General features: G+C 41.8%; 1 protein-coding gene across 1 annotated transcript; it reads left to right on the forward strand.

Moving 5' to 3' along the window:
- The first annotated feature begins 1,320 nt into the window (after positions 1 to 1,320).
- On the forward strand, positions 1,321 to 25,885 carry LOC115162363 (zinc finger protein 883-like). Its single transcript, XM_029713591.1, has 2 exons — positions 1,321 to 2,197; positions 24,596 to 25,885. Exons 1-2 carry the CDS (start codon positions 1,666 to 1,668, stop codon positions 25,678 to 25,680), a joined length of 1,617 nt encoding a protein of 538 aa, XP_029569451.1. The 5' UTR covers positions 1,321 to 1,665; the 3' UTR covers positions 25,681 to 25,885.
- Positions 25,886 to 26,031: the final 146 nt, after the last annotated feature.

Below are 26,031 nucleotides of genomic sequence, written 5' to 3' on the forward strand. Positions count from 1 at the left end.
TTGAAGAGAATGCACTTTTTTTTACTTGCATTTAAGAGAAGTTGGAGGCCTCGGAAGGAGTGTTGTATGGCATTGAAGCTTGTCTGGATGTTTGATAGCACAGTGTCCAAAGAAGGGCCAGATGTATGCAGAATAGTGTCGTCTGCGTAGAGGTAGATCAAATGATCACCCGCAGCAAGAGCGACATCATTGATATATACAGAAAAAAGAGTCGGCCCGAGAATTGAACCCTGTGGCACCCCCATAGAGACTGCCAGAGGTCCAGACAACAGGCCCTCTGATTTAACACACTGAACTAGTTGGTGAATCAGGCAAGGCAGACATTTGAGAAGCCAAGGCTATTGAGTCTGCCGATAAGAATGTGGTGATTGACAGAGTCGAAAGCCTTGGTCAATGAAGACGGCTGCACAGTACTGTCTTTTATCAATGGAGGTTATGATATCGTTTCGGACCTTGGTGCAACCATGACCAGCTCGGAAACCAGATTGCGTAGTGTAGAAGGTACGGTGGGATTCGAAATGATCGGTGATCTGTTTGTTAACTTGGCTTTCGAAGATTTTAGAAAGGTAGGGCAGGATGGAAATAGGTCTATAACAGTTTGGCTCTAGAGTGTCACCCCCTTTGAAAAGGGGGATGACCGCGGCAGCTTTCTAATCTTTGGGGATCTCAGACGATATGAAAGAGAGGTTGAATAGGCTAGTAATAGGGGTTGCAACAATTTCGGCAGATAATTTTAGAAAGAGAGGGTCCATAGACCTGGATAGTATGACATAACTCTGCAGGCTATCTCGACAGTAGATTGCAATTCCACCCCCTTTAGCAGTTCTGTCTTGACGGAAAATGTTGTATTTGGGGATGGAAATTTCCGAATTTTTGGTGGCCTTCCTAAGCTTGGATTCAGACACGGCTAGGACATCAGGGTTGGCGAAGTGTGCTAAAGCAGTGAATAAAGCAAACTTAGGGAGGAGGCTTCTGATGTTAACATGCATGAACCCAAGGCTTTTGCGGTTGCAGGAGTCAGCAAATGAGAGCGCCTTGGGACACATGGGCCTGGGTTAACCTCTAAATCACCATAAGGCTAGAGTAAGTGGACGAGGGTGTGTCTTTTAAGTGTTTGAACCGAAACCTAAAAGTGCTCATGAGTAAAATGGACACTCTTTTTCTGTGACAGAAATTGTTTATGATGCAATAAATGATAGTACACACCAAACAAAAACAATTGTTGATCATTTAAGCTTGTAAAAATTACAAATAAATCACATATCTTATAGCAATACTTGTAATTATTCTTTGTATGATAACTAGTATAAAATATATAAATAATTGTGCACATTTTCCCTCACTTTCACCCAAATTATAAATGTACAAAGTATACAGGACGGGACTCTTATTCTGAAGGATTCCAAAATCCGTGACCCCAAAAGTACGTATTCTTGCCTGTTTCACAGTGGTGTAACTTGCTAGAGTATATAAAACCGAAACATCTGAGCTCTTTAGATTTTTTTTTTGTATATTAACTTTAGCGATTTTGAACTCACTGTCTGCATATTTACTAGTTACTCCATTTCATGTAATATTTACATTGTTAGTTAGTACTGGTTAAGATAGCCTTGAACTAGGCTATTCGCTAATGCTAACCAGCTAACGTTAGCTACATCCCCGAACATGACGAGCTACTCGCCCCCTGCTAGTGAAGAGGTCTGCTGGATGGAGAAAGAAGCTCTGGGTCTGAACATTGTCGTGAAAGAAGAAGAGAAGAATATTACGGCGAAAGGAGAGGAAGGGGCAATTACTATCACAGTGAAAGAAGAGGAAAAAGTAGCTTTCATGATAAAAGAGGAGGAGGATGTTACAGGGAAAGAAGATGATGCCGTTTTTGTAGTGAAAGAGGAGGAGATGACCGTCACAGTGATAGGAGTGGAAGAAGCTTTCAGGGTGAAAGAGGAGGAGGATGTTTCAGTGAAAGAAGATGATGCCGTTTTTGGAGTGAAAAAGGAGGAGGAGGAGATGACCGTCACAGTGATAGAAGTGGAAGAAGCTTTCAGGGTGAAAGAGGAGGAGGATGTTTCAGTGAAAGAAGAAAAGGACGTTTTTGGAATGAAAGGGGAGATTGAGGAATTAAAGGAAGAGGGGAAGACTGTCACAGTTAAAGAGGAGGGTGAAGAAAAAGAGGAGACAACATTTCTGATTAACACCAGTAAGTAGGCGGACTGTCTTAAAAACAGGGGCACAAACTTTGTCTTCAGTTGTTGAACTAATGTGTGGTTTTAAAGGGGCACTTTACATAAGTTCTACACTTGAATATGTTATGTACTGGCTACAAAGAGTGAGGGCCACCAACAAAACGTTAATGGATCGAATGTGTACCATTTTATATTTTTAATGTTTTGATTTTTAATTTTAAGATAACTTGAAGCATCCCAAAAATATTTTTGAAATTATCTGATGAAAAATATTTTTTGGCCTAACTGCTATCAGCCCATACAAACACATTGAATAACAGATTCACTACATGCGGTGCACTCTGGGTGATTCTGGGACAGACAACCGATCAACCAGCACAGGGTGTATTGGGCTTTCCTCATACTCTTGAGGACTTTAGTCTCCGGTTACAGCAGTGGCTACAGGCAGAACATCACTACCGGTTTCCACTGACTTCGCTGATCGTGGCGGGTGAAGTATGGTTCAACATCAAAAAGAAAGGAGGACCAAGGCACTCTTCATATAATTCATTAATGCCTTTATTTGTATGGCATGTTCAATGGAAACAAAGTTTAAAAACTCTGACGCATTTTGGCTGCATGGCCTTCGTCAGGGAGCACAAAGATAAGGTAATATTTGAAAAGGGAGTGTTTACATTATTTATTTATTTTATTAACTTTTTATTTCACCTTTATTTAACCAGGTAGGCTAGTTAAGAACAAGCTCTCATTTACAACTGCGACCTGGCCAAGATAAAGCAAAGCAGTTCGACACATACAACAACATGGAATTACACATGGAGTAAACAAACATACAGTCAATAATGCAGTAGAAAAAGTCTATATACAGTATGTGCAAATGAGGAAGGTAAGGCAATAAATAGGCCATGGTGGTGAAGTAATTACAATATAGCAATTTAACACTGGAATGGTAGATGTGCAGAAGATGAATGTGCAAGTAGAGATACTGGGGTGCAAAGGAGCAAGATAAATAAATACAGTATGGGGATGAGGTAGTTGGATGGGCTATTTACCGATGTGCTATGTACAGGTGCAGTGATCTGTGAGCTGCACTGACAGCTGGTGCTTGAGGCTAGTGAGGGAGATATGAGTCTCCACCTTCAGTGATTTTTGCAGTTTGTTCCAGTCATTGGCAGCAGAAAACTGGAAGGAAAGGCGGCCAAAGGAAGAATTGGCTTTGGGGGTGACCAGTGAGATATACCTGCTGGAGCGCGTGCTACGGGTGGGTGCTGCTATGGTGACCAGTGAGCTGAGATAAGGTGGGGCTTTACCTAGCAGAGACTTGTAGATGACCTGGAGCCAGTGGGTTTGGCGACGAGTATGAAGCGAGGGCCAGGCAACGCGAGTGTACAGGTCGCAGTGGTGGGTAGTATATGGGGTTTTGGTGACAAAACGGATGGCACTGTGATAGACTGCATCCAATTTGTTGAGTAGAGTGTTGGAGGCTATTTTGTAAAAGACATCGACGAAGTCGAGGATCGGTAGGATGGTCAGTTTTACGAGGGTATGTTTGACAGCATGAGTGAAGGATGCTTTGTTGCGAAATAGGAAGCCGATTCTAGATTTAATTTTGGATTGGAGATGCTTAACTTCTTTGGGCTAGGGGGCAGTATTTTCACATCCGGATAAAAAACGTACCCGATTTAATCTGGTTACGACTCCTGCCCAGTAACTAGAATATGCATATAATTAATGGCTTTGGATAGAAAACACCCTAAAGTTTCTAAAACTGTTTGAATGGTGTCTGTGAGTATAACAGAACTCCTATGGCAGGCAAAAACCTGAGAAGATTTCATGCAGGAAGTGGCCTGTCTGACAAGGTGTTGTTGTTCTTGCTTCTGTTTATTGAAGAGTCAGGATCTTAGCTGTAACGTGACACTTCCTACGGCTCCAATAGGCTCTCAGAGCCTGGGAAAAACCTGAACGATGACGAGGCAGCCTCAGGCTGAAACACATTATCGCCTTTTCCAAGTGGCCCATCAGAGGACAATGGAATTAGGCGCGTGCCCGATTCGACCCCGTGCAGTATTTTCCTTCTGCTGTTTAGCTAATTGCAGATTCCCGGTCGGAATATTATCGCTTTTTTACGAGAATAATGGCATAAAAATTGATTTTAAACAGTGGTTGACATGCTTCGAAGTACGGTAATGAAATATTTAGAAATCTTTTGTCACGAAATGCGCCGTGCGCACGACCGTTATTTACCATTGGGCTAGTGTCTAGAACGCACGAACAAAACGTCGCTGATGGAACATAACTATGGATTATTTGGGACCAAACCTACATTTGTTATTGAAGTAGAAGTCCTGGGAGTGCATTCTGACGAAGAACAGGAAAGGTAAGACCATTTTTGTTATAGTAAATGTGATTTTGGTGAAGGCTAAACTTGCCGGGTGTCTAAATAGCTAGCCCTGTGATGCCGGGCTATCTACTCAGAATATTGCAAAATGTGCTTCATCCGAAAAGCTATTTTAAAATCGGACATATCGAGTGCATAGAGGAGTAATGTATCTATAATTCTTAAAATAATTGTTATGCTTTTTGTGAACGTTTATCGTGAGTAATTTAGTAAATTGTTAGTAAATTCCCCGGAAGTTTGCGGGGGGTATGCTTTTTCTGAACGTCACATGCTAATGTAAAAAGCTGGTTTTTGATATAAATATGAACTTGATTGAACAAAACATGCATGTATTGTATAACATAATGTCCTAGGTGTGTCATCTGATGAAGATCATCAAAGGTTAGTGCTACATTTAGCTGTCTTCTGGGTTTTTGTGACATTATATGCTAGCTTGAAAAATGGGTGTCTGATTATTTCTGGCTGTGCACTCTGCTGACATAATCTAATGTTTTGCTTTCGTTGTAAAGCCTTTTTGAAATCGGACAGTGTGGTTAGATTAACGAGAGTCTTGTCTTTAAATAGCTGTAAAATAGTAATATGTTGAGAAATTGAAGTAATAGCATTTCAAAGGTTTTGAAAATCGCGCCACAGGATTCAACTGGCTGTTACGTAGGTGGGACGAATTCGTCCCGCCGGTCCCATAGAGGTTAATGTGAGTCTGGAAGGAGAGTTTACAGTCTAACCAGACACCTAGGTATTTGTTGTCCACATATTCTAAGTCAGAACCGTCCAGAGTAGTGATGCTGGACAGGCGGGCAGGTGCGGGCAGCGATCGGTTGAAGAGAATGCATTTAGTTTTACTTGCATTTAAGAGCAGTTGGAGGCCATGGAAGAAGAGTTGTATGGCATTGAAGCTCGTCTGGAGGTTTGTTAACACAGTGTCCAAAGAAGGGCCAGAGGTATACAGAATGGTGTCGTCTGCGTAGAGGTGGATCAGAGAATCACCAGCAGCAAGAGTGACATCATTGATGTATACAGAGAAGAGAGTCAGCCCGAGAATTGAACCCTGTGGCACCCCCATAGAGACTGCCAGAGGTCCGGACAACAGGCCTTCCGATTTGACACAGTGAACTCTATCAGAGAAGTAGTTGGTGAACAAGGCGAGGCAATCATTTGAGAAACCAAGGCTGTTGAGTCTGCCGATTAGAATGTGGTGATTGACAGAGTCGAAAGCCTTGGCCAGGTCGACGAATACAGCTGCACAGTAATGTCTCTTATCGATGGCAGTTATGATATCGTTTAGGACCTTGAGCATGGCTGAGGTGCACCCATGACAAGCTCTGAAACCAGATTGCATAGCTGAGAAGGTACGGTGGGATTCGAAATGGTCGCTAATCTGTTTGTTATCCTGTTAGGGACAGACGTTCCGCTAGCGAACGCCTCACCAATATCCAATGGTATAGAGTGGCGCGAATTACAAATACCTGAAAAATGCAAAATCTTCAATTTTTCAAACATATGACTATTTTACACCATTTTAAAGACAAGACTCTCCTTTATCTAACCACATTGTCCGATTTCAAAAAGGCTTTGCAACGAAAGCAAAACATTAGATTATGTCAGGAGAGTACCCAGCCAGAAATAGTCACACACCCATTTTTCAAGCTAGCATATATGTCACAAAAACCAAAGCCACAGCTGAATGCAGCACTAACCTTTGATGATCTTCATCAGATGACACTCCTAGGACATTATGTTATACAATACATGCATGTTTTGTTCAATCAAGTTCATATTTATATCAAAAACCAGCTTTTTACATTAGCATGTTTTGTTCAGAACTAGCATACCCACTAAAAACTTCCGGTGAATTTACTAAATTACACACGTTAAACGTTGACAAAAAACATAATTATTTTAAGAATTATAGATACAGAACTCCTTTATGCAATCGCGGTGTCCGATTTTAAAATAGCTTTTCGGTGAAAGCACATTTTGCAATATTCTGAGTAGATAGCCCGGCCATCACGGCTAGCTATTTTGACACCCACCAAGTTTGGCACTCACCAAACTCAGATTAACTATAAGAAAAATTGGATTACCTTTGCTGTTCTTCGTCAGAATGCACTCCCAGGACTTCTACTTCAACAACAAATGTTGTTTTGGTTCCAAATAATCCATAGTTATATCCAAATAGCTCTGTTTTGTTCGTGCGTTCAAGTCACTATCCGAAGGGTGAATCGCCGGCGCGTTTCGTGACAATGAATTTCAAAATATTCCATTACCGTACTTCGAAGCATGTCAAACGCTGTTTAAAATAAATTTTTATGCGATTTCTCGTAAAATAGCGATAATATTCCAACCGGGAGACGTTGTATCCGTTCAAACACTGAAAGTAAAACATGGAGTCGTCACATGCATGCCAGTGCCATTGTTCTCAGAAGGACCACTCTCCAAATCCCCTGCTGTTTTTCGCCCAGAGACTGCAGAGCTATCATTCAACGTTCTGGCGCCTTCTGAGAGCCAATGAAAGCCTTAGAAAATGTCACGTTACAGCAGAGATCCTGTATTTTTGATAAAGAGGCTATAGAAGGACAAGAAATGGTCAGACAGGGCACTTCCCATATAGAATCTTCTCAGGTTTTGGCCTGCCATATGAGTTCTGTTATACTCACAGACACCATTCAAACAGTTTTAGAAACGTTAGGGTGTTTTCTATCCAAATCTACTAATTATATGCATATTCTAGTTTCTGGGCAGGAGTAATAACCAAATTAAATCGGGTACGTTTTTTATCCGGCTGTGAAAATACTGCCCCCTATCCCTAACAGGTTATCTTGGCTTTCGAAGACCTTAGAAAGGCAGGGTAGGATAGATATAGCTCTGTAGTAGTTTGGGTCTAGAGTGTCTCCCCCTTTGAAGAGGGCGATGACCGCGGCAGCTTTCCAATCTTTGGGAATCTCAGACGATACGAAAGAGAGGTTGAACAGGCTAGTAATAGGGGTTGCTACAATTTCAGCAGATCATTTTAGAAAGAGAGGGTCCAGATTGCCTAGCCCGGCTGATTTGTAGGGGTCCAGATTTTGCAGCTCATTCAGAACATCAGCTATCTGGATTTGGGTGAAGGAGAAATGGGGAGGCTTGAGCGAGTTGCTGTGAGGGGTGGAGGGCTGTTGATTGGGGTAGCCAGGTGGAAAGCATGGCCAGCTGTAGAAAAATGCATATTGAAATGGTCAATTATAGTGGATTTATCAGTGGTGACAGTGTTTCCTAGCCCCAGGGCAGTGGGCAGCTGGGAAGAGGTGCTCTTGTTTTCACTTTACAGTGTCCCAGAACTTTTTTGAGTTTGTGCTACAGGGTGAACATTTATGCTTGAAAAAGCTAGCCTTAGCTTTCCTAACTGCCTGTGTATATTGGTTCCTAACTTCCCTGAAAAGTTGCATATCACAGGGGCTATTCGATGCTAATGCAGTACGCCACAGGATGTTTTTGTGCTGGTCAAGGGCAGTCAGGTCTGGAGAGAACCAAGGGCTATATCTGTTCCTGGTAAAAAAAAAATGGAATGGGGAATTTTTATTTAAGATGGTGAGGAAGGCACTTTTAAAGAATAACCAGGCATCCTCTACTGACGGGATGAGGTCGATATCCAGGATACCCGGGCCAGGTCAATTAGCCTTCCCTGTAGCTCAGTTGGTAGAGCATGGTGTTTGCAACACCAGGGTTGTGGGTTCGATTCCCATGGGGGGGCCAGCACAGAAAAAAAAAATGTATGAAATTGTATGAAATGTATGCATTCACTACTGTAAGTCACTCTGGATAAGAGTGTCTGCTAAATGACTAAAATGTAAAAAAAAATGTAAATGTAATTAGAAAGGCCTGTTCGCTGAAGTGTTTTAGGGAGCGTTTGACAGTGATGAGGGGTGGTCGTTTGACCGTGGACCGGATTAGAGGTCGACCAATTTATGATTTTTCAACGCCGATACCAATTATTGGAGGATCCAAAAAAGCCGATGCCGATTAATCGTCCGATTTATAAAAAAAAAAAAAATATATGAATAATAAATACAAATTTAGAAAATGATTATAATTATTCTAATTATTTTAATTAACAAAAAAACATTAGGAAAAAAAATAATATTTTTTTTACATTTATTTATTTATTTGTAATTATGACATTTACAACAATACTGAATTAACACTTTTATTTAAACTTAATATAATACATCAATAAAATCAATTTTGCCTCAAATAAATAATGAAACGTGTTAAATTTGGTTTAAATAATGCAAAAACAAAGTGTTGGAGAAGAAAGTAAAAGTGCAATATGTGCTATGTAAAAAAGCTAACATTTAAGTTTATTGCTCAGAACATGAGAACATATGAAAGCTGGTGGCTCCTTTTAACATGAGTCTTCAATATTCCCAGGTAAGAAGTTTTAGGTTGTAGTTATTCTAGGAATTATAGGACTATTTCTCTCTATACCATTTGTATTTCATATACCTTTGACTATTGGATGTTCTTATAGGCACTTTAGCATTCCCAGTGTAACATTATAGCTTCTGTCCCTCTCCTCTCCCTTACCTGGGCTCAAACCAGGAACACATCGACAACAGCCACCCTCGAAGCATCGTTACCCATCGCTCCACAAAAGCCGCAGCCCTTGCAGAGCAAGGGGAACAACTACTTCAAGGTCTCAGAGCGAGTGATGTCACCGATTGAAACGCTATTAGCGCGCACCCCGCTAACTAGCTAGACATTTCACATCGGTTACACCAGCCTAATCTCGGGAGTTGATAGGCTTGAAGTCATAAACAGCTCAATGCTTGAAGCACAGCGAAGAGCTGCTGGCAAACACACGAAAGTGCTGTTTGAATGAATTCTTACGAGCCTGCTGCTGCCTACCACTGCTGAGTCAGACTGCTCTATCAAATATCAAATCATAGACTTAATTATAACATAATAGCACACAGAAATACGAGCCTTAGGTCATTAATATGGTCAAATCCGGAAACTATAATTTCAAAAACAAAATGTTTATTCTTTCAGTGAAATACGGAACCGTTCCGTATTTTATCTAACGGGTGGCATCCATAAGTCTAAATATTCCTGTTACATTGCACAACCTTCAATGTTATGTCATAATTACGTAAAATTCTGGCAAATTAGTTTGCAACGAGCCAGGCGGCCCAAATTGTTGCATATACCCTGACTCTGCGTGCATTGAACGCAAGAGAAGTGACACAATTTCCCAAATGTAAAATTGCCTGCTAACCTGGATTTCTTTTAACTAAATATGCAGGTTTAAACAAATATACTTCTGTGTATTGATTTTAAGAAAGGCATTGATGTTTATGGTTAGGTACATTCATGCAACGATTGTGCTTTTTTCGCAAAGCGCTTTTGTTAAATCATCCCCCGTTTGGTGAAGTTCCCTGTCTTTGTTAGGAAGAAATAGTCTTCACACAGTTCGCAACGAGCCAGGCGGCCCAAACTGCTGCATATACCCTGACTCTGTTGCACAGAACGTGACAATTTCCCAAGTTAAAAGAAATTCATGTTAGCAGGCAATATTAACTAAATATGTAGGTTTAAAAATATGTACTTGTGTATTGATTTTAAGAAAGGCGTTGATGTTTATGGTTAGGTACACATTGCTGCAACGACGGTTTTTCGCGCCCCCTTTGGCAGTTCTATCTTGTCGGAAAATGTTATAGTTAGGGATGGAAATGTCAGGGTTTTTGGTGGTCTTCCTAAGCCAGGATTCAGACACGGCTAGGACATCCGGGTTGGCAGAGTGTGCTAAAGCAGTGAATAAAACAAACTTAGGGAGGAGGCTTCTGCTGTTAACATGCATGAAACCAAGGCTTTTACGATTACAGAAGTCAACAAATGAGAGCACCTGGGGAGTAGGAGTGGAGCTAGGCACAGCAGGGCCTGGATTAACCTCTACATCACCAGAGGATCAGAGTAGGATAAGGGTACGGCTAAAGGCTATCAGAACTGGTCGTCTAGTACATTCGGAACAGATAGTAAAAGGAGCAGGTTTCTGGGCGCGATAGAATAGATTAAAGGCATAATGTACAGACAAAGGTATGGTAGGATGTGAGTACATTGGAGGTAAACCTAGGCATTGAGTAATGATGAGAGAGATATTGTCTCTAGAGATGTTTAAACCAGGTGATGTCACCGCATATGTGGGAGGTGGAACTAAATGGTTGGTTAAAGCATATTGAGCAGGGCTAGAGGCTCTACAGTGAAATAAGACGATAATCACTAACCAGGACAGTAATGGACAAGGCATACTGATATTAGGGAGAGGCATGCATAGCCGGGTGATCATAGGGGTCCAGTGAGTGGTTGGGCTGGCTGGAGACACGGCGATTGACAGCTAGCAGGCCGGGGCTAGCAGAAGGGCCTTAGAGGGACGTCTCGACGGAGGAAAGTCTGTTTTAGCCTCCGCGTGCGGTGACGTCGATAGACCAGTCGTGAAGGATTAGTAGGGTTCTGAGTAGCAGAGGGGTCCAAGTCCAATTGGCAAAATAGGTATAGTGGCCCAAGAAATTGTCTGATGGATCTATTCAGCTAACAGTCCAATATGCTCTAGACAGCTAGCGGCATTCAGGGGACGTCGCGATGTAGGGGCCAGTTGAGTACCCCCTCGAGCAGATTACGTCGTAGTCCAGTCGTGAAGGGTCGGCGGGGTTCCGTGCCCCGTACTGGCAGTAGAAGGGGTCCCGGTATTGTAGCCCAGGAGTGGCTGATGGGCCTCTTCAGCTAGCCGGGAGAATTGGCCTAGCATGGGCTAGCTCCAGGCTAATTGGTACTTGCTTAGGGACAGACGTTAGCCAGGAGTAGTCACTCGGATAGCAGCTAGCTAGCTGCGATGATCCAGGTGAAAAGGTCCAGAGCTTGCGGTAGGAATCCGGGGATATGGAGAGAAATTAGGTCCGGTATGCTCTGGTTTGAGTCGCGTTGTACAAACTGGCGAGAGCTTTCCGAGCTAAAGGTTACTGATCTGGCTAGCTTCTGTTGGGGGATTCCGGTTCCGAGGTAAATAAAAATACTTTCGAAAAAACAGATCCACACCACATTGGGTGAGGCGGTTTGCAGGAGAGTATTTTGAAGTTGAAGTTTAGAAAAATCCAAAAAATATATGCGGAGAAAAATATATAAAAAGATATATACATGGGACAAGACGAAGGACAAAGACTGCTACGCCATCTTGGATTTAATTTTAAAAAATTGTTTTATTGGACAACATAGTAAGCAATACTATACACATTAAAAAGTGAAATACTGTAGATATGTTATCAAAAATGCATGTCAAGGCTAGAAGTATCAGAACCCATAAAAAGGTAATTCTAACCTTGAATATGACTGGGCAAAGTGGTAAGAATAGGTGAGCCATCTATTTTCTAGTACTCTAGATCACAGCAACCCTGCCACCATACAAGCTATGGTTATTGATCATATCCTGGCCTCAATTAGAAAAGGGGACCATCTTAAACAGCTAAACCAAAGGGAACATTTTTGGATTTACAAACTACAGGCCACTAAGTATCCTGGTTTAAATGTAGATGTGGATTTCTCATCTTTCCTGTAGGGTTGTGAGAGGTCCCTTTGCTGTCAACTAGTGGACATATTGCCCTCAGCTATGTTTAGACTGTTGTTGTCCATGTTTGCAGATCGACCATAGTGGGATTGCTGACATCCTCCTCAACACTAGACTTGCTCCCGGGGACTTTCTTAGACATAGCATGTGTAACGGCACACGCTGGGAACACTCTAGGGTACTTTTCTGATAACCCATCAGGTTCTTTTACTCTGGGTTCCTCACAAACAACAGGATTTGGCACAACCTTCCCTCCAGCCAAATCGTTTCCCAAAATGAATGAGACACACCTTCCCTCCAGCCAAATCGTTTCCCAAAATGAATGAGCCACACTTCACCAGTTGGCTAGGCCTCACTCCAACGACAACGGAACCAGAAATAATATCCGACACGAGTTCAACATTATATAAAGGAACTTCCATGCAACCCATCTCCATGCCTTGTATTAACACACTGTAACCAGTTGCTGAAGTGTCAAGACAAAGGGAAAACACTCTCCAAACAGAAGGACTGGGCTGCCCCAGTGTCTCACAGTATCTTCACTGGCTGCTTAACAGCATCGCCACTCTGCAGAGACACTAACCCGTCTGAAACAAGTGATTCATACACATCTGATCCAAAATCTTGTTTAGGACATCGATCAGTCCCAACCAGAGACTTAATGGGCTGGAGTGCTCCCACAAGAAGAAATTGCTTTTTCTCTCTGTCATTTTTCTGTTTCAACTTAGGACACTGAGAGATAATGTGTCCTGTCTCACGGCAGTAATGACAAACTGGCAGATACGAAGAAACATTTTTTTGCTGATCTTTATCTTTGGGTAATGTAGAAAGGGACTGTAACCTTGTAGGAGGTAACTTCTTTGGATTGCTTTTTTCATAGGGATAACTACTGGGTACTTTGTTTGAAGGTCGTTTTATGTGTCAACACAAACTCATCCGAAGGAACGGCAGCTTTCCCAAGAGTGAGATCCTTGTGCTCATAAATGTAGGTCGCAACCCTTTCGTGAAGGCAGTTTGAGAAGTATGGGTGTCTTTAAATTCTTAAGGTCCTTGACCTCTTGAGAACCGCACCACCGATCAAAAAGACATGCTTGTTTCCTTGCAAACTCAACATGGCTTTGTGATTCTGGCTTTTGTCATTTACGGAACTGTTGTCTGTATGCCTCTGGGACCAGCTCGTTAGCCCGAAGGATAGCAGCCCTAACAGTGTCAGAATCTGAACTTTGGTCAAGAGAGAAAGCGGCGTACATTTTGAGCCTTTCCCACAAGAACATTTGGAGGAACAGTGACCAAATATCTCACAGCAATTTTAGGGATGTGGCAGTCCACTCAGGTTAAAATATACATCCACCTCGTTTTTGTTGAAAGGCGGTACAAGTCCGCTGTTCCGACCAAGATCAAACTCTGAGGGTGCAGGTTTGCCTCACTGGATACTGAGTGCTTCCAGCTGCATCTCTTTTAATCAAATAGCATGCACACGTTCTTCTTGTTCTTGTCTTGCTGCACGTTCTCGTTGTTGTTTGACTGCACACTCATCTTGTCTTAAATGTGTTGCTCCAACCTCTCCTCACATCCTTTTTCCTTGTATTCAAACTCTAATCTCTGTTGTTCCCATTTTGCCTTTAGTTCTACTACTCGCAGTTGCATGTCTACGGGGTATACTCTACCACCCGTAGGACCCTTTTCATCATCCTCCCTCTCTGAAAGGATTTCCTCCTCCACCAAAGCACTGATCAACTCTGACTACTGCTTTTGGATCACCAGATGCAACTTTGATGTCATAATGCTTTGAAATAATGAGCAGATTCGCCTTTGTACATTTATCTAGCATCTCCCATGTTGGGTTTTCCACAAATGCATCCAACTTGAAGCCCATGGCTTTATTGATTTTATTAGCCTGTGTGTTTATGCAACTTTCAAAATGATTCCACCAATCTCGTAACATCTCAAGGTGGATGCCAGTGACAAACAATCCAATAGTGTATTTTTAACACATATCTGGGCACAGCAGAGCTTCAGAGTAGGTGACTAGAGCGACTACCGTACTCATGGGAAACAAGACCCCAGACGATCCCCCATTTTGTTACGTTCCCAAGCAAGAAAAAACTCAACTGTCACTCAAACAGAAGGGGGAAGTAAGTCACTGACCAACAACCAACATGAAACAGGTGGGGTTTTAGGAGGGGTTCAGAAAGACAGTCTTGGGGGGTGTCCACTGAAAGTTGACTAGCAACAACTGGAACCTAAAAGACACCCACCATGAGACCCACTAAATTTGCCCAAGAACAGGCAAACAAAACTTAAAACCACACCAAACTTAGACAGGAAGCAAACCACAAAGGTGGCAAAAACTGAAATTGGATAGATTAAATAAAGGATTGTTTGTCTAGAGTTCAAAATAGGGCGCATCAACTAAAGTTGTTCACCCTCCGCATCTATCTGGAACACTGGGCCAGCCACTTTTAAATACCACCTAGGCCAGAACAGGTGAAACACCTTACCACTAATGAGACGGCAACCAGTACAGGTGTAACACATACTGACTTAAGAGGTGACACCGATCCGTGCGCACCCTGTGCTAAAGAGCTATACATGCTAAAGTCCAACCTCAAAATATAAATGGAAAAACCAAAACCTGTAACACTTTGCAATTGCAACATCACAAGCCCATAAAAAATGCACGTTACATAGATGTTCATTTGTCATGCTGCAAAATCTCTGCAAATGTACAAAAATAAAAATAATACATAGCCACTGGTGATGCCATAGAACAGGGGTAGGCAACTAGATTTAGCCACAGGCCGATTTAAAAAAATACATTTAAAAAAAAAAAAAGTTTTTTTTTTTTTTGTTTCCTCCAAGCCGATGGTCAGGGGGCCAGAACATAATTATACAGTACAAAAAAATACATGCAACAATTTCAAATCACTCGCTGGCCAGTTTTGGCTCAGAGTTTTCCAGCCAATATCGCCTTGAATAGCAGCATTTGGCGTGTATTTACCCACAGTTAAAAATCGGCAAGCATTGTTAAAAACAGAATTAAGTATAATTTCTGTGCCCCATACTGCTGCAGCATATATAATAATAGGTAGTACTAATAAATCAAACACTTTTATAACATTTAAAAAGATAGGCCACCCATGGCTTTACACTTTAATGATGGCACCAAGGGCACGATTTGTATGCTTAGCTACAGTGTTGGCAAACTACTCTGAAAATATAGCTTACCAAGCTACCAATTATTTCACACTGGAAGAAGTTAAGCTACGCTAAAGCTATCCTTAATAAAAATATAGTTTACTTAACTAAAGTCACTTTGAAAAGTGTATCACTATATTCAAACTACTTTGTGATACATTATATCTAAATCTGAACTGTCAGACTACACATTGTAAGAACACATCACTCTGGAGTCAGATGTTAACAGAATGTATCATTTAGCCCAGTGGTTTCCAACCTTTTTCTGTCACTTTACCACCAACTGAATTTTGCCCTGCCAGGAGTACCCCTGAAGTACCCCCTCATGTGCATTTTAACAGTAGGCCAATGGTCTCATGAGTTCTCAAGTACCCCCAATTATTTGTTACTTTTATTTTTTATTTACTTATCTATTTTTTTACTTAACACTTATTGTTCTAAAAACTGCATTGTTGGTTAAGGGCTTGTAAGTAAGCATGTGACAAATAACGATTTGATCCTAGTACCCCTGCTCGGGAACCACTGATTTGGCCTAACAAACTGTTTCAAGTGAGAATTAGGTAAGTCTGATGCCAAAAAAAGAACATACTTGACTCATATTTTATTTTAGCAAAAAAAGTATTGTCTTGCACCAGTATTTATCTACACTGTTACATGGCAAAAAAGTATATAACTACTCAAAAGACTTCTAGGAATGGGCATGGTTATTTGAATATATATATTATTAAATGCTTTGTCAAAAATGTAATTAAAATATCTGTGACATTGCTACATAGCCTACGACGGTAGACCATTTCGTACAGTTTTGACAGTTTTTATGAGTGCGCCCCATTAAAAAAACTCACTGAACAATAAACGCAACATGTAACAATTTAAGATATTACTCAGTTACATTTCATATAAGGAAATCGGTCAATTTAAATAAATTCATTAGGCCCTAATCTATGGATTTCACATGACTGGGAATACAGATATGCGTCTGTTGGTCACAGATACTTTAAAAGGGTAGGGGTGTGGGATCAGAAAACCAGTCATTATCTGGTGTGACCACCATTTGCCTCATGCAGCGCGACACATCTCCTTCGCATAGAGTTGATCAGGCTGTTGATTGTAGCCTGTGGAATTAGTCCCACTCCTCTTCAATGGCAGTGTGAAGTTGCTGGATATTGGCGGGAACTGTAACACTCTGTCGTACATGTCGATCTAGAGCATCCAAATATGCTAAATGGGTGACATGTCTGGAGTATGCAGGCAATTGAAGAACTGGGACATTTTCAGCTCCCAGGAATTGTGTACAGATCCTTGCGACATGAGGCTGTGCATTATCATGCTGAAACATGAGGTGATGGCGGCGGATGAATGGCACGATAATGGACATCAGGATCTCGTCAAGTTGTCTGTGCATTCAAATTGCCATTGATAAAATGCAATTGTGTTCATTGAAACCGGATTCATCCATGAAGAGCACACTTCTCCACCATGCTAGTGGTCAATCTCAGGATACATGGCCCCATTCATTCTTTCCTTTACACGGATCAGTCGTCCTGGTCCCTTTGCAGAAAAACAGCCCCAAAGCATGATGTTTCCACCCCCATGCTTCACAGTAGGTATGGTGTTCTTCGGATGCAACTCAGCATTCTTTGTCCTCCAAACACGACGAGTTGAGTTTTTACCAAACAGTTATATTTTGGTTTCATCTGACCATATGACATTCTCCCAATCCTCTTCTGGATCATCCAAATGCTCTCTAGCAAACTTCAGACGGGCCTGGACATGTACTGGCTTAAGCAGGGGGACACGTCTGACACTGCAGGATTTGAGTCCCTGGCGGCGTAGTGTGTTACTGATGGTAGGCTTTGTTACTTTGGTCCCAGCTCTCTGCAGGTCATTCACTAAGTCCTCCGTGTGGTTCTGGGATTTTTGCTCACCGTTCTTGTGATCATTTTGACCCCATGGGGTGAGATCTTGCGTGGAGCCCCAGATTGAGGGAGATTATCAGTGGTCTTGTATGTCTTCCATTTCCTAATAATTGCTCCCACAGTTGATTTCTTCAAACCAAGCTGCTTACCTATTGCAGATTCAGTCTTCCCAGCCTGGTGCAGGTCTACAATTTTGTTTCTGGTGTCCTTTGACAGCTCTTTGGTCTTGGCCATAGTGGAGTTTGGAGTGTGACTGTTTGAGGTTGTGGACAGGTGTCTTTTATACTGATAACAAGTTCAAACAGGTGCCATTAATACAGGTAACGAGTGGAGGACAGAGGAGCCTCTTAAAGAAGAAGTTACAGGTCTTCTTGCTTGTTTGTAGGTGACCAAATACTTATTTTCCACCAAAATTTGCAAATAAATTCATAAAAAATCCTACAATGTGATTTTCTGGAATTTTTTTTCTCATTTTGTCTGTCATAGTTGAAGTGTACCTATGATGAAAATTACAGGCCTCATCTTTTTAAGTGGGAGAACTTGCACAATTGGTGGCTGACTAAATACTTTTTTTGCCCCACTGTATAATTACAAGAATTTCATAAGTGTCAAAGGCTTTTATTGACAATTACATGAAGTTGATGCGAAGAGTCAATATTTGCAGTGTTGACCCTTCTTTTTCAAGACCTCTGCAATCCGCCCTGGCATGCTGTCAGTTAACTTCTGGGCCACATCCTGACTGATGGCAGCCCATTCTTGCATAATCAATGCTTGGAGTTTGTCAGAATTTGTGGGTTTTTGTTTGTCCACCCAGGATTGAACACAAGTTCTCAATGGGATTAAGGTCTGGGGAGTTTCCTGGCCATGGACCCAAAATATTGATGTTTTGTTCCCCGAGCCTCTTAGTTATCACTTTTGCCTTATGGCAAGGTGCTCCATCATGCTGGAAAAGGCATTGTTCATCACCAAACTATTCCTGGATGTCACATCCTGACCAGTAAAAGAGGTTGTTTGTTATTGTAGTTTGGTCAGGGGGTGTTTGTTTAGAGTGTTTCGGGGTTTGTTGGGCTATGTTCTTTGTTAGTCTATTTCTATGTTAGTTCTAGTATGTCTATTTCTATGTGGTGTTTATTGGGTTGACCTTCAATTGGAAGCAGCTGCTCCTCGTTGCTTCTAATTGAAGGTCCTATTTAAGAGGGGTGTTTTTTCTATGGGATTAGTGGGTAGTTATTTCATGTTTTGTGTTCGTGCACCTGACGGGACTGTTTGGTGTCGTTTGTTGTTTTTGTATACGTGTTTCTTTTGTTTTCCTTCCTTAATAAAATAAGAAGATGAGTTTACACGTTCCCGCTGCGTTTTGGTCCAATCTCTACGACACCCGTGACACTGGATGGTTGGGAGAAGTTGCTCTCGGAGGATGTGTTGGTACCATTCTTTATTCATGGCTGTGTTCTTAGGCAAAATTATGAGTGAGCCCACTCCCTTGGCTGAGAAGTAACCCCACACATGAATGGTCTCAGGATGCTTTACTGTCGGCATGAGACAGGACTGATGGTAGCGCTCACCTTGTCTTCTCCGGACAAGCTTTTTTCCGGATGCCCAAACAATCGGAAAGGGGATTCATCAGAGGAAATGATTTTACCCCAGTCCTCAGCAGTCCTATCCCTGTACCTTTTGCAGAATATCAGTCTGTCCCTGATGTTTTTCCTGGAGAGAAGTGGCTTCTTTGCTGCCCTTCTTGACACCAGGCCATCCTCCAAAAGTCTTCACCTCACTGTGCGTGCAGATGCACTCACACCTGCCTGCTGCCATTCCTGAGCAAGCTCTGTACTGGTGGTGCCCGATCCCGCAGCTGAATCAACTTTAGGAGACGGTCCTGGCGCTTGCTGGACTTTCTTGGGCACCCTGAAGCCTTCTTCACAACAATTGAACCGCTCTCCTTGAAGTTCTTGATGATCCGATAAATGGTTGATTTAGGTGCAATCTTACTGGCAGCAATATCCTTGCCTGTGAAGCCCTTTTTGTGCAAAGCAATGATGACGGTACTTGTTTCCTTGCAGGTAACCATAGTTGACAGAGGAAGAACAATGATTCCATGCACCAACCTCCTTTTGAAGCTTCCAGTCTGTTATTCGAACTCAATCAGCATGACAGAGTGATCTCCAGCCTTGTCCTCGTCAGCACTCACACCTGTGTTAACGAGAGAATCACTGACATGATGCCAGCTGGTCCTTTTGTGGCAGGGCTGACATTTTGGGGATTCAGTTCATTTGCATGGCACAGAGGGACTTTGCAATTCATCTGATCACTCTTCATAATATTCTGGAGTATATGCAAATTGCCATCATACAAACTGAGGCAGGAGACTGTGAAAAATAATATTTGTGTCATTCTCAAAACTTTAGGCCATGACTGTACATGATTCTATATGTGTTATTACATAGTTCTGATGTCTTCACTATTATTCTACAATGTAGAAAATAGTACAAATAAAGAAAAACCCATGAGTGTTCTAAAACTTTTGACCTGTAGTGTATAACAACAGATATTCCCATTCAAGTCAACATTCTCTGTGTGGACCTACAGCCATCTTTGTGGTACCATTTCAAAGTTGACGTTTAAATTGTATTGTTAGACAAAATATGACACCCACCCTGTATTCAAGAGCATGTTGTTTCAACCGATGGCAGGCACAACACAACCTCAGATGATGTAAAATAGATTCTATGCTAAATCATGCAAGTTGACGCAATTGGGGAAAAAAAATGTTTTAATACAAATTATCAAATAGTTTGACAGCATTGTTTGTTAGATTTAAAATTTTATCAATCTCAACCGTTTATCTTTTCCAGTGACAAAGACATAGATGTCTCATGGTAAGCCAGATAGGTCAACTTTGAGCACCTTTTAATCTCTTGAATGTTTTGGCATTCAGGTCCAAAAGGTCACTTTCTGAGCACTTCTACAATGGGCAAATATGTATGGAGGGTTTCGTTCAAGTCAAAAGGGGTGCTATCAAAAAGTTATTGAATTCAAATGGATTTAAGCCTACCCTGCTTGCAAAGCAATACTTCACCCACCAGAAAGTGTGTGCATGCTCTAAAGTTTGCAGGAAGTTCTCATGTCAAGTACATTTTTTAAATAAATGCCAACTTTTGTGTACAAACGGGTGCACACACGTTTTGGGGTATATATTACGCAGCGTTTATAAATGAAGCCCCAGGACATTGTAGCCAAAAACCTGGTTGCGTCTGCCAGGAGGCTGAAAGTTGTCCAGAAGTGGATCTTCCAGCAAGACAATAACCCCAAGCAAAGATCAACATCCACAAAGAAGTTAATTGACCACTAAGTCAACAAGACAATGGTCTTCTCAGACACTGGACTTGAACCCCATTGAAAGGATGTGGAAAGATTCTGTATGGAGGAAAGTTCTAAGATTCCTCCCAATCTCATGCAAATTCTGTGGGAAAACACATGAGAGAAATAAAAATAAATGCCTAGCTTTTGGAAAGCAGTGTAAAAAGTGTGGGAAGGACAATCATTTTGCTGCAAAGTGCATGTCAAAGCAAGGGAAAGGAAAATCAGTGGATAAAGTGGCTGAGACAGATGAGAAATACGAGGAAATTCTGAGTGTTACTACAGTGTAAACATCGTAAAATACACAACAGACGAGACCTAGTCAGTTTTTTTCAGCAATGCTCATTGGCAAAGAACTAGTGAGATTTCAGTTAGATTGTGGAGTAAGCTGTAATATTATCCCAATAAATCTACTGAAACCGGTCACTCAAATTTTAGAAAACAAAACAAGTCCTAGTGATGTACAACAAGATCACACTAGAGCCACTGGGCAAATGCAAGATTAAACTGACAAACAGAGCCAATACTAGGCAGTAAAGCAGTTCAGGCCATGAACCCAGTGAAAGTGCAGCTTGAAAACAGTCTTGCTGTGGATAGCATTGTAACAGAGGGTATGGAAACAGAGGGTCATTGGACTATGGAGAACATAAAAGAGAGAATATTCTGATCTCTTCACAGGAGAATCTACAAATTTGAGATTGACCACAAGGTGGAGTCAGTGAAACTACCTAAAAGAAGAATAGTTCCAGTCGCAATGATGAAGCCGTTGAAAGAAGAGTTGAGCAGCCTTCAAGGCAGAAGGATTATTACACTGGTGGAGAAAAGCACAGACTGGATAACCAGCCTTGTGATTGTAAAATTGTAAACTGAGAATATGTGTAGACTGAAAACCACTAAAGATAAGTCACTTTCCTCTACCAACAGTAGATGTCATCTTACTGGACCTATCAAAAGCAAGAGTATTCACAGTGTGTGACTTCAAGAATGGTTTCTGGCATGTACAGCTAGAAGAAGAGTCACGCTATCTGACTACATTCTCTACACTGTGTGGGAGATACAAATGATTGAAGATGCCAGTGGGGATTATCCCAGCACCTGAAATGTTCCTAAGGAAATTGAGGGTTTACCCGGAATACACGTCATCGCAGATTATATTTTGATTTCGGGAGGGGGTGATATGCTGGAGATGGCGAAAAGCAATGTCATACACTACTACTCGTTTCAAGATGAACTGAGTGTTCAAGATGGAATCATATTCAGAGGAGAAAGAGCAGTTATCCCAGACCCTCTGAGGTGAAATAACTAACTGGATTCACTCTTCTCACATTGGGATGGAAAGATTTCTCAGGAGGTCAAGAGAATGTGTATTCTGGCAAGACATGAACAAACAGGTTAAGACATTCATAGAAAAGTGTTACATCTGCAGGTCTATGGATGCAAAACAACAAAAGGAGACACTTTGTCCACATGAGCTGCCTAGCCGATCATGGAAAAAGGTAGGCACAGACCTGTTTACCTTTTGACAACAGAGATGATCTGATTACAGTGGATTATTTTTCCTACTTCTGGGAAATTGACTACAGTAGCTACCTGACAAAGTCCACTACTGTGATCTGAAAGCTTAAATCACACTTTGCAAGGCAAGGGATACCAAATGTATTTTTCTCTGATAATGGACCTCAGTATTCCCTCAAAGAAATGGGAAAGCAGAGTCCGCCGTTAAGACGTCAAAACATCTGATGCTGAAAGCCAAAACAGCAGGCAAAGACCCTTACCTGGCTACACTGGACCATCGCAATACCCCTTCGCAAGGACTGAACGCGAGCCCAGCTCAAAGACTGCTGAGTAGGAGAACCAGAACCCTTCTACACATGGGACAGTCTTCTACAACCAGAGATAAAAACAAACAAGACAAGGTCTGATACAACCCCCCCCCCCCCCCCCCCCCAAAGAAACAAGCAACCTACTATGACAGAAATGCTAAGGACATGGGAACATTGGATTTGAACACTTTCCCCTTCTCTCAATCTGTGGAACCACACACATTCTCAAGAAAAGCTACAGTGCTGAAATCTGTGGACGTCAGATCATACCAAGTTCTACTTGACACTGGAGGTATTCATAGGAGGAATCGTAGCCATCTCAGATGGGATCATAACTCAACCACATAGCAAAGTCAACCTGGGACTGTTGGGACAAACAGACTGATGGAGACCATTTCAACTCCAGATAGTGCTACTGGTGACACACAACACATTGTCACTACCAGATCAGGCCACACAGTAGTCAGACCAGAGTACCTGAAAGACTTTGAACATTGACTTTGAAAAACCAAAATGGACAGAAAATGTGTTTTTTAAATAAAAAAATGGAATAGAAAAGTGTCAGCTGACCCTGAGGGGAAAAAAGGGGAGGAGGGGTGTGAACATGTTTGAAACTGTTTTATTTTATGTCACTGGAAGTGAATATATACTGAACAAAAATATAAACGCAATATGTGATTTCAAAGATCTCACTGAGTTACATTTCATAGAAGTAAATCAGTCAACTGAAATAAATGTACCTAATCTATGGATTTCACATGCCTGGGCAGGGGCGCAGACATGGATGGGCCTGGGAGGGCATAGGCCCACCCACTTGGGAGCCAATCAGAATGAGTTTCCCCCCACATAAGGGCAATATTACAGATATAAATACTCCTCAGCACCCCTCTCCCCCTCCTCAGACAGAGGTTCTGGGCTGGCATAGTTGCACGTGGCCTGTAGTTTTGAGGCCAGTTGGATGTACTGCCAAATTCTCTGAAACAACATTGGAGAGGTGGCTTATGGTAGAGAAATTAACTTTAAAATCTCAGGCAACAGCTCTGTTGGACATTCATGCAGTCAGCATGCCAATTGCAGGCCCCCTTAAAACTTGAAACATCTGTGGCATTGTGTTCTGTGACAAAACTGCACATTTTAGAGTAGCCTTTTATTGTCCCCAGCAGAAGGTGCACCTGTGTAAAGATCATGCTGTTTAATCAGCTTCTTGATATGCCACACCTGTCAGATGGATGGATTTTCTTGTCAAATGAGAAAAGCTCACTAACAGGGATGTAAACAAATTTGTGCACAAAATTTGAGAGAAAAAAACTTTTTATGTGGTATGGAACATTTCTGGGATCTTTTATTTCAGCCTATGAAACATGGGTACGACACTTTACATGTTGCGTTTTATATTTTTGTCCAGTATATTATTTTTCAGTATTAATTGATATTGGGTAATTCTGACAGTTTTGAGACACTGTATATAGTTGTGTGGTTATGTTGTCATGGTCAGATTTCACACAAAGAGAAAGGATGTAACAATAGTATTGTTTTGTGTTGCAGTGTGGACACTAATGTGTGCAACACTCGTACCTACCATGCTACTGCAGTGACCAGCATGCCTGTATTGATGCTGAGATGTTGACCGTTAATAAACAATAGTTAAGCAGGGCCTCCTGAGTGGCACAGCGGTCTAATGTGCTAGAGGCATCACTAGAGGCGTCTAGTGCTACAGACCCAGGTTCGATCCCGGGCAGTATCACAAACGGCCGTGATCGGGAGTCCCATAGTCCGACGCACAATTGGCCCAGTGCCGTCCGGGTTAGGGGAGGGTTTGGCCGGGGGGCCTCGCTTTGAAAGAATCTGCCTGTCCCTGTTTTGCTGTAGGCTGCTGTGTGAGCCAGCCACTCTCACTCCCTCCCACTGTGGGCACAGAGAAATGGAATGATACAGATTAGTAAACAGCAATATCAGGCTGAAGCTCTACATTATTTGTTTTGTAGAATCTCAATGATGTTATAAGGTCCTTTAGGTGTTTTAAATATTAAAAAAACTGGATTAAACGTCATAGAAGTGTTATTATCATGTGACGTTTTCATTCAGGTCTCTCTGTTTAACTAAATGCTGTTTGTCTTTGGCAGGACAGAGACCAGACTCTTGCTCTGACAGCGGGAATAATCCTTCAGGGGAACCAGACCAAGAGAAGCCCAAACCAGCAAGACCACATCACTGCTCCCACTGCGGAAAGGGTTTTAGGTGGTTAGGGAAGCTGAAAGACCATGAAAGAATCCACACGGGAGAGAAGCCTTACCATTGCTCTCAGTGTGAAAAAAGTTTTATCCGGTTATGGGACCGGAATATGCATGAGAGGACACACACAGGAGAGAAGCCTTACCAATGCTCAAAGTGTGTAAAATGTTTTGCTCAGTTGAGGGGCCTGAAAATGCATGAACGGATACATACAGGGGAGAAGCCTTATCACTGCTCCCAGTGCGAAAATAGATTTTTTTCATCAGCGGGCCTGAAAAAACATGAGTGGACACACACAGGAATAAAACCTTACCTCTGCTCCCAGTGTGGAAAAGATTTTATCCATGCAGGTCAACTGAAAGATCATGAGAAAATACACACAGGAGAAAAGCCGTACCACTGCTCTCAATGTGGAAAGGGATTCATCAATGTATGGAACCTGAAAAAGCATGTAATAATACATACAGGAGAGAAGCCCTACCACTGCTCCCAGTGTGAAAAGAGTTATACCCAATCAGGGGACCTTAAATCACATGAGAGGACACACACAGGAGAAAGGCCTTACCACTGTTCCCAGTGTGGTAAGAGCTTTACCCGCTTAAGGCAACTCAAAGAACACAAGAATAAACACACAGGGGAGAAGCCACACCACTGCTTTCAATGTGGAAAGACTTTTACCCGATTAGGGCAACTGAAAGAACATAAAATGATACATACAGGAGACAAGCCTTTCCAATGCTCCCAGTGTGGAAAGCGTTTCATCCAGTTAAAGAGCCTGAAAAATCATGAGCGAACACACACAGGAGAGAAGCCTTACCACTGCTCCCAGTGTGGAAAGAGTTTTACTAAGTTAGGGAACCTGAAAGTACATAAGAGAATACACACAGGAGAGAAGCCATTCCAATGCTCCCAATGTGGAAAGAGTTTCACCCAGTTAGGGGACCTGAAAAGGCATAAAATAATACACACAAGATAATGCTTACCTCTTCTCCCAGTGTTGAAATTGATATTTCACATCACACAGACTTAAATACAGTGCTCCCATTGTCTTCTTTCTTTTTTCTGAGAATGTATTTTTTTTTATGCCACATGAAATCGAATTGAATACACTGATTTATACAAAACATTAAGAACACCTGCTCATTCAATGACAAAGACTGACCAGGTGAAAGCTATGAGGAGACATGTTAAATAAGGATTTTTAAGCCTTGAGACAATTGAGACATGAGCTGTGTTCGAATACCCATAATAAACATACTGTATAGTACATACTTAATGAGTGTATATACTATATACTATTAGTTAATTTTAGTATACTGTAAACGAA

This window comes from Salmo trutta, chromosome 25 (genome assembly GCF_901001165.1).
Source record: "Salmo trutta chromosome 25, fSalTru1.1, whole genome shotgun sequence".
NCBI lineage: Eukaryota > Metazoa > Chordata > Actinopteri > Salmoniformes > Salmonidae > Salmo > Salmo trutta.

What these genes read in the sequence shown, in the direction of transcription:
- LOC115162363 (XM_029713591.1), top strand. Translation starts at nt 1,666, where the DNA reads ATGACGAGCTACTCGCCCCCTGCTAGTGAAGAGGTCTGCTGGATGGAG. An exon ending in AACATTTCTGATTAACACCA is followed by an intron (nt 2,198 to 24,595) that starts GTAAGTAGGCGG and finishes TGTCTTTGGCAG; the next exon opens with GACAGAGACCAGACTCTTGC.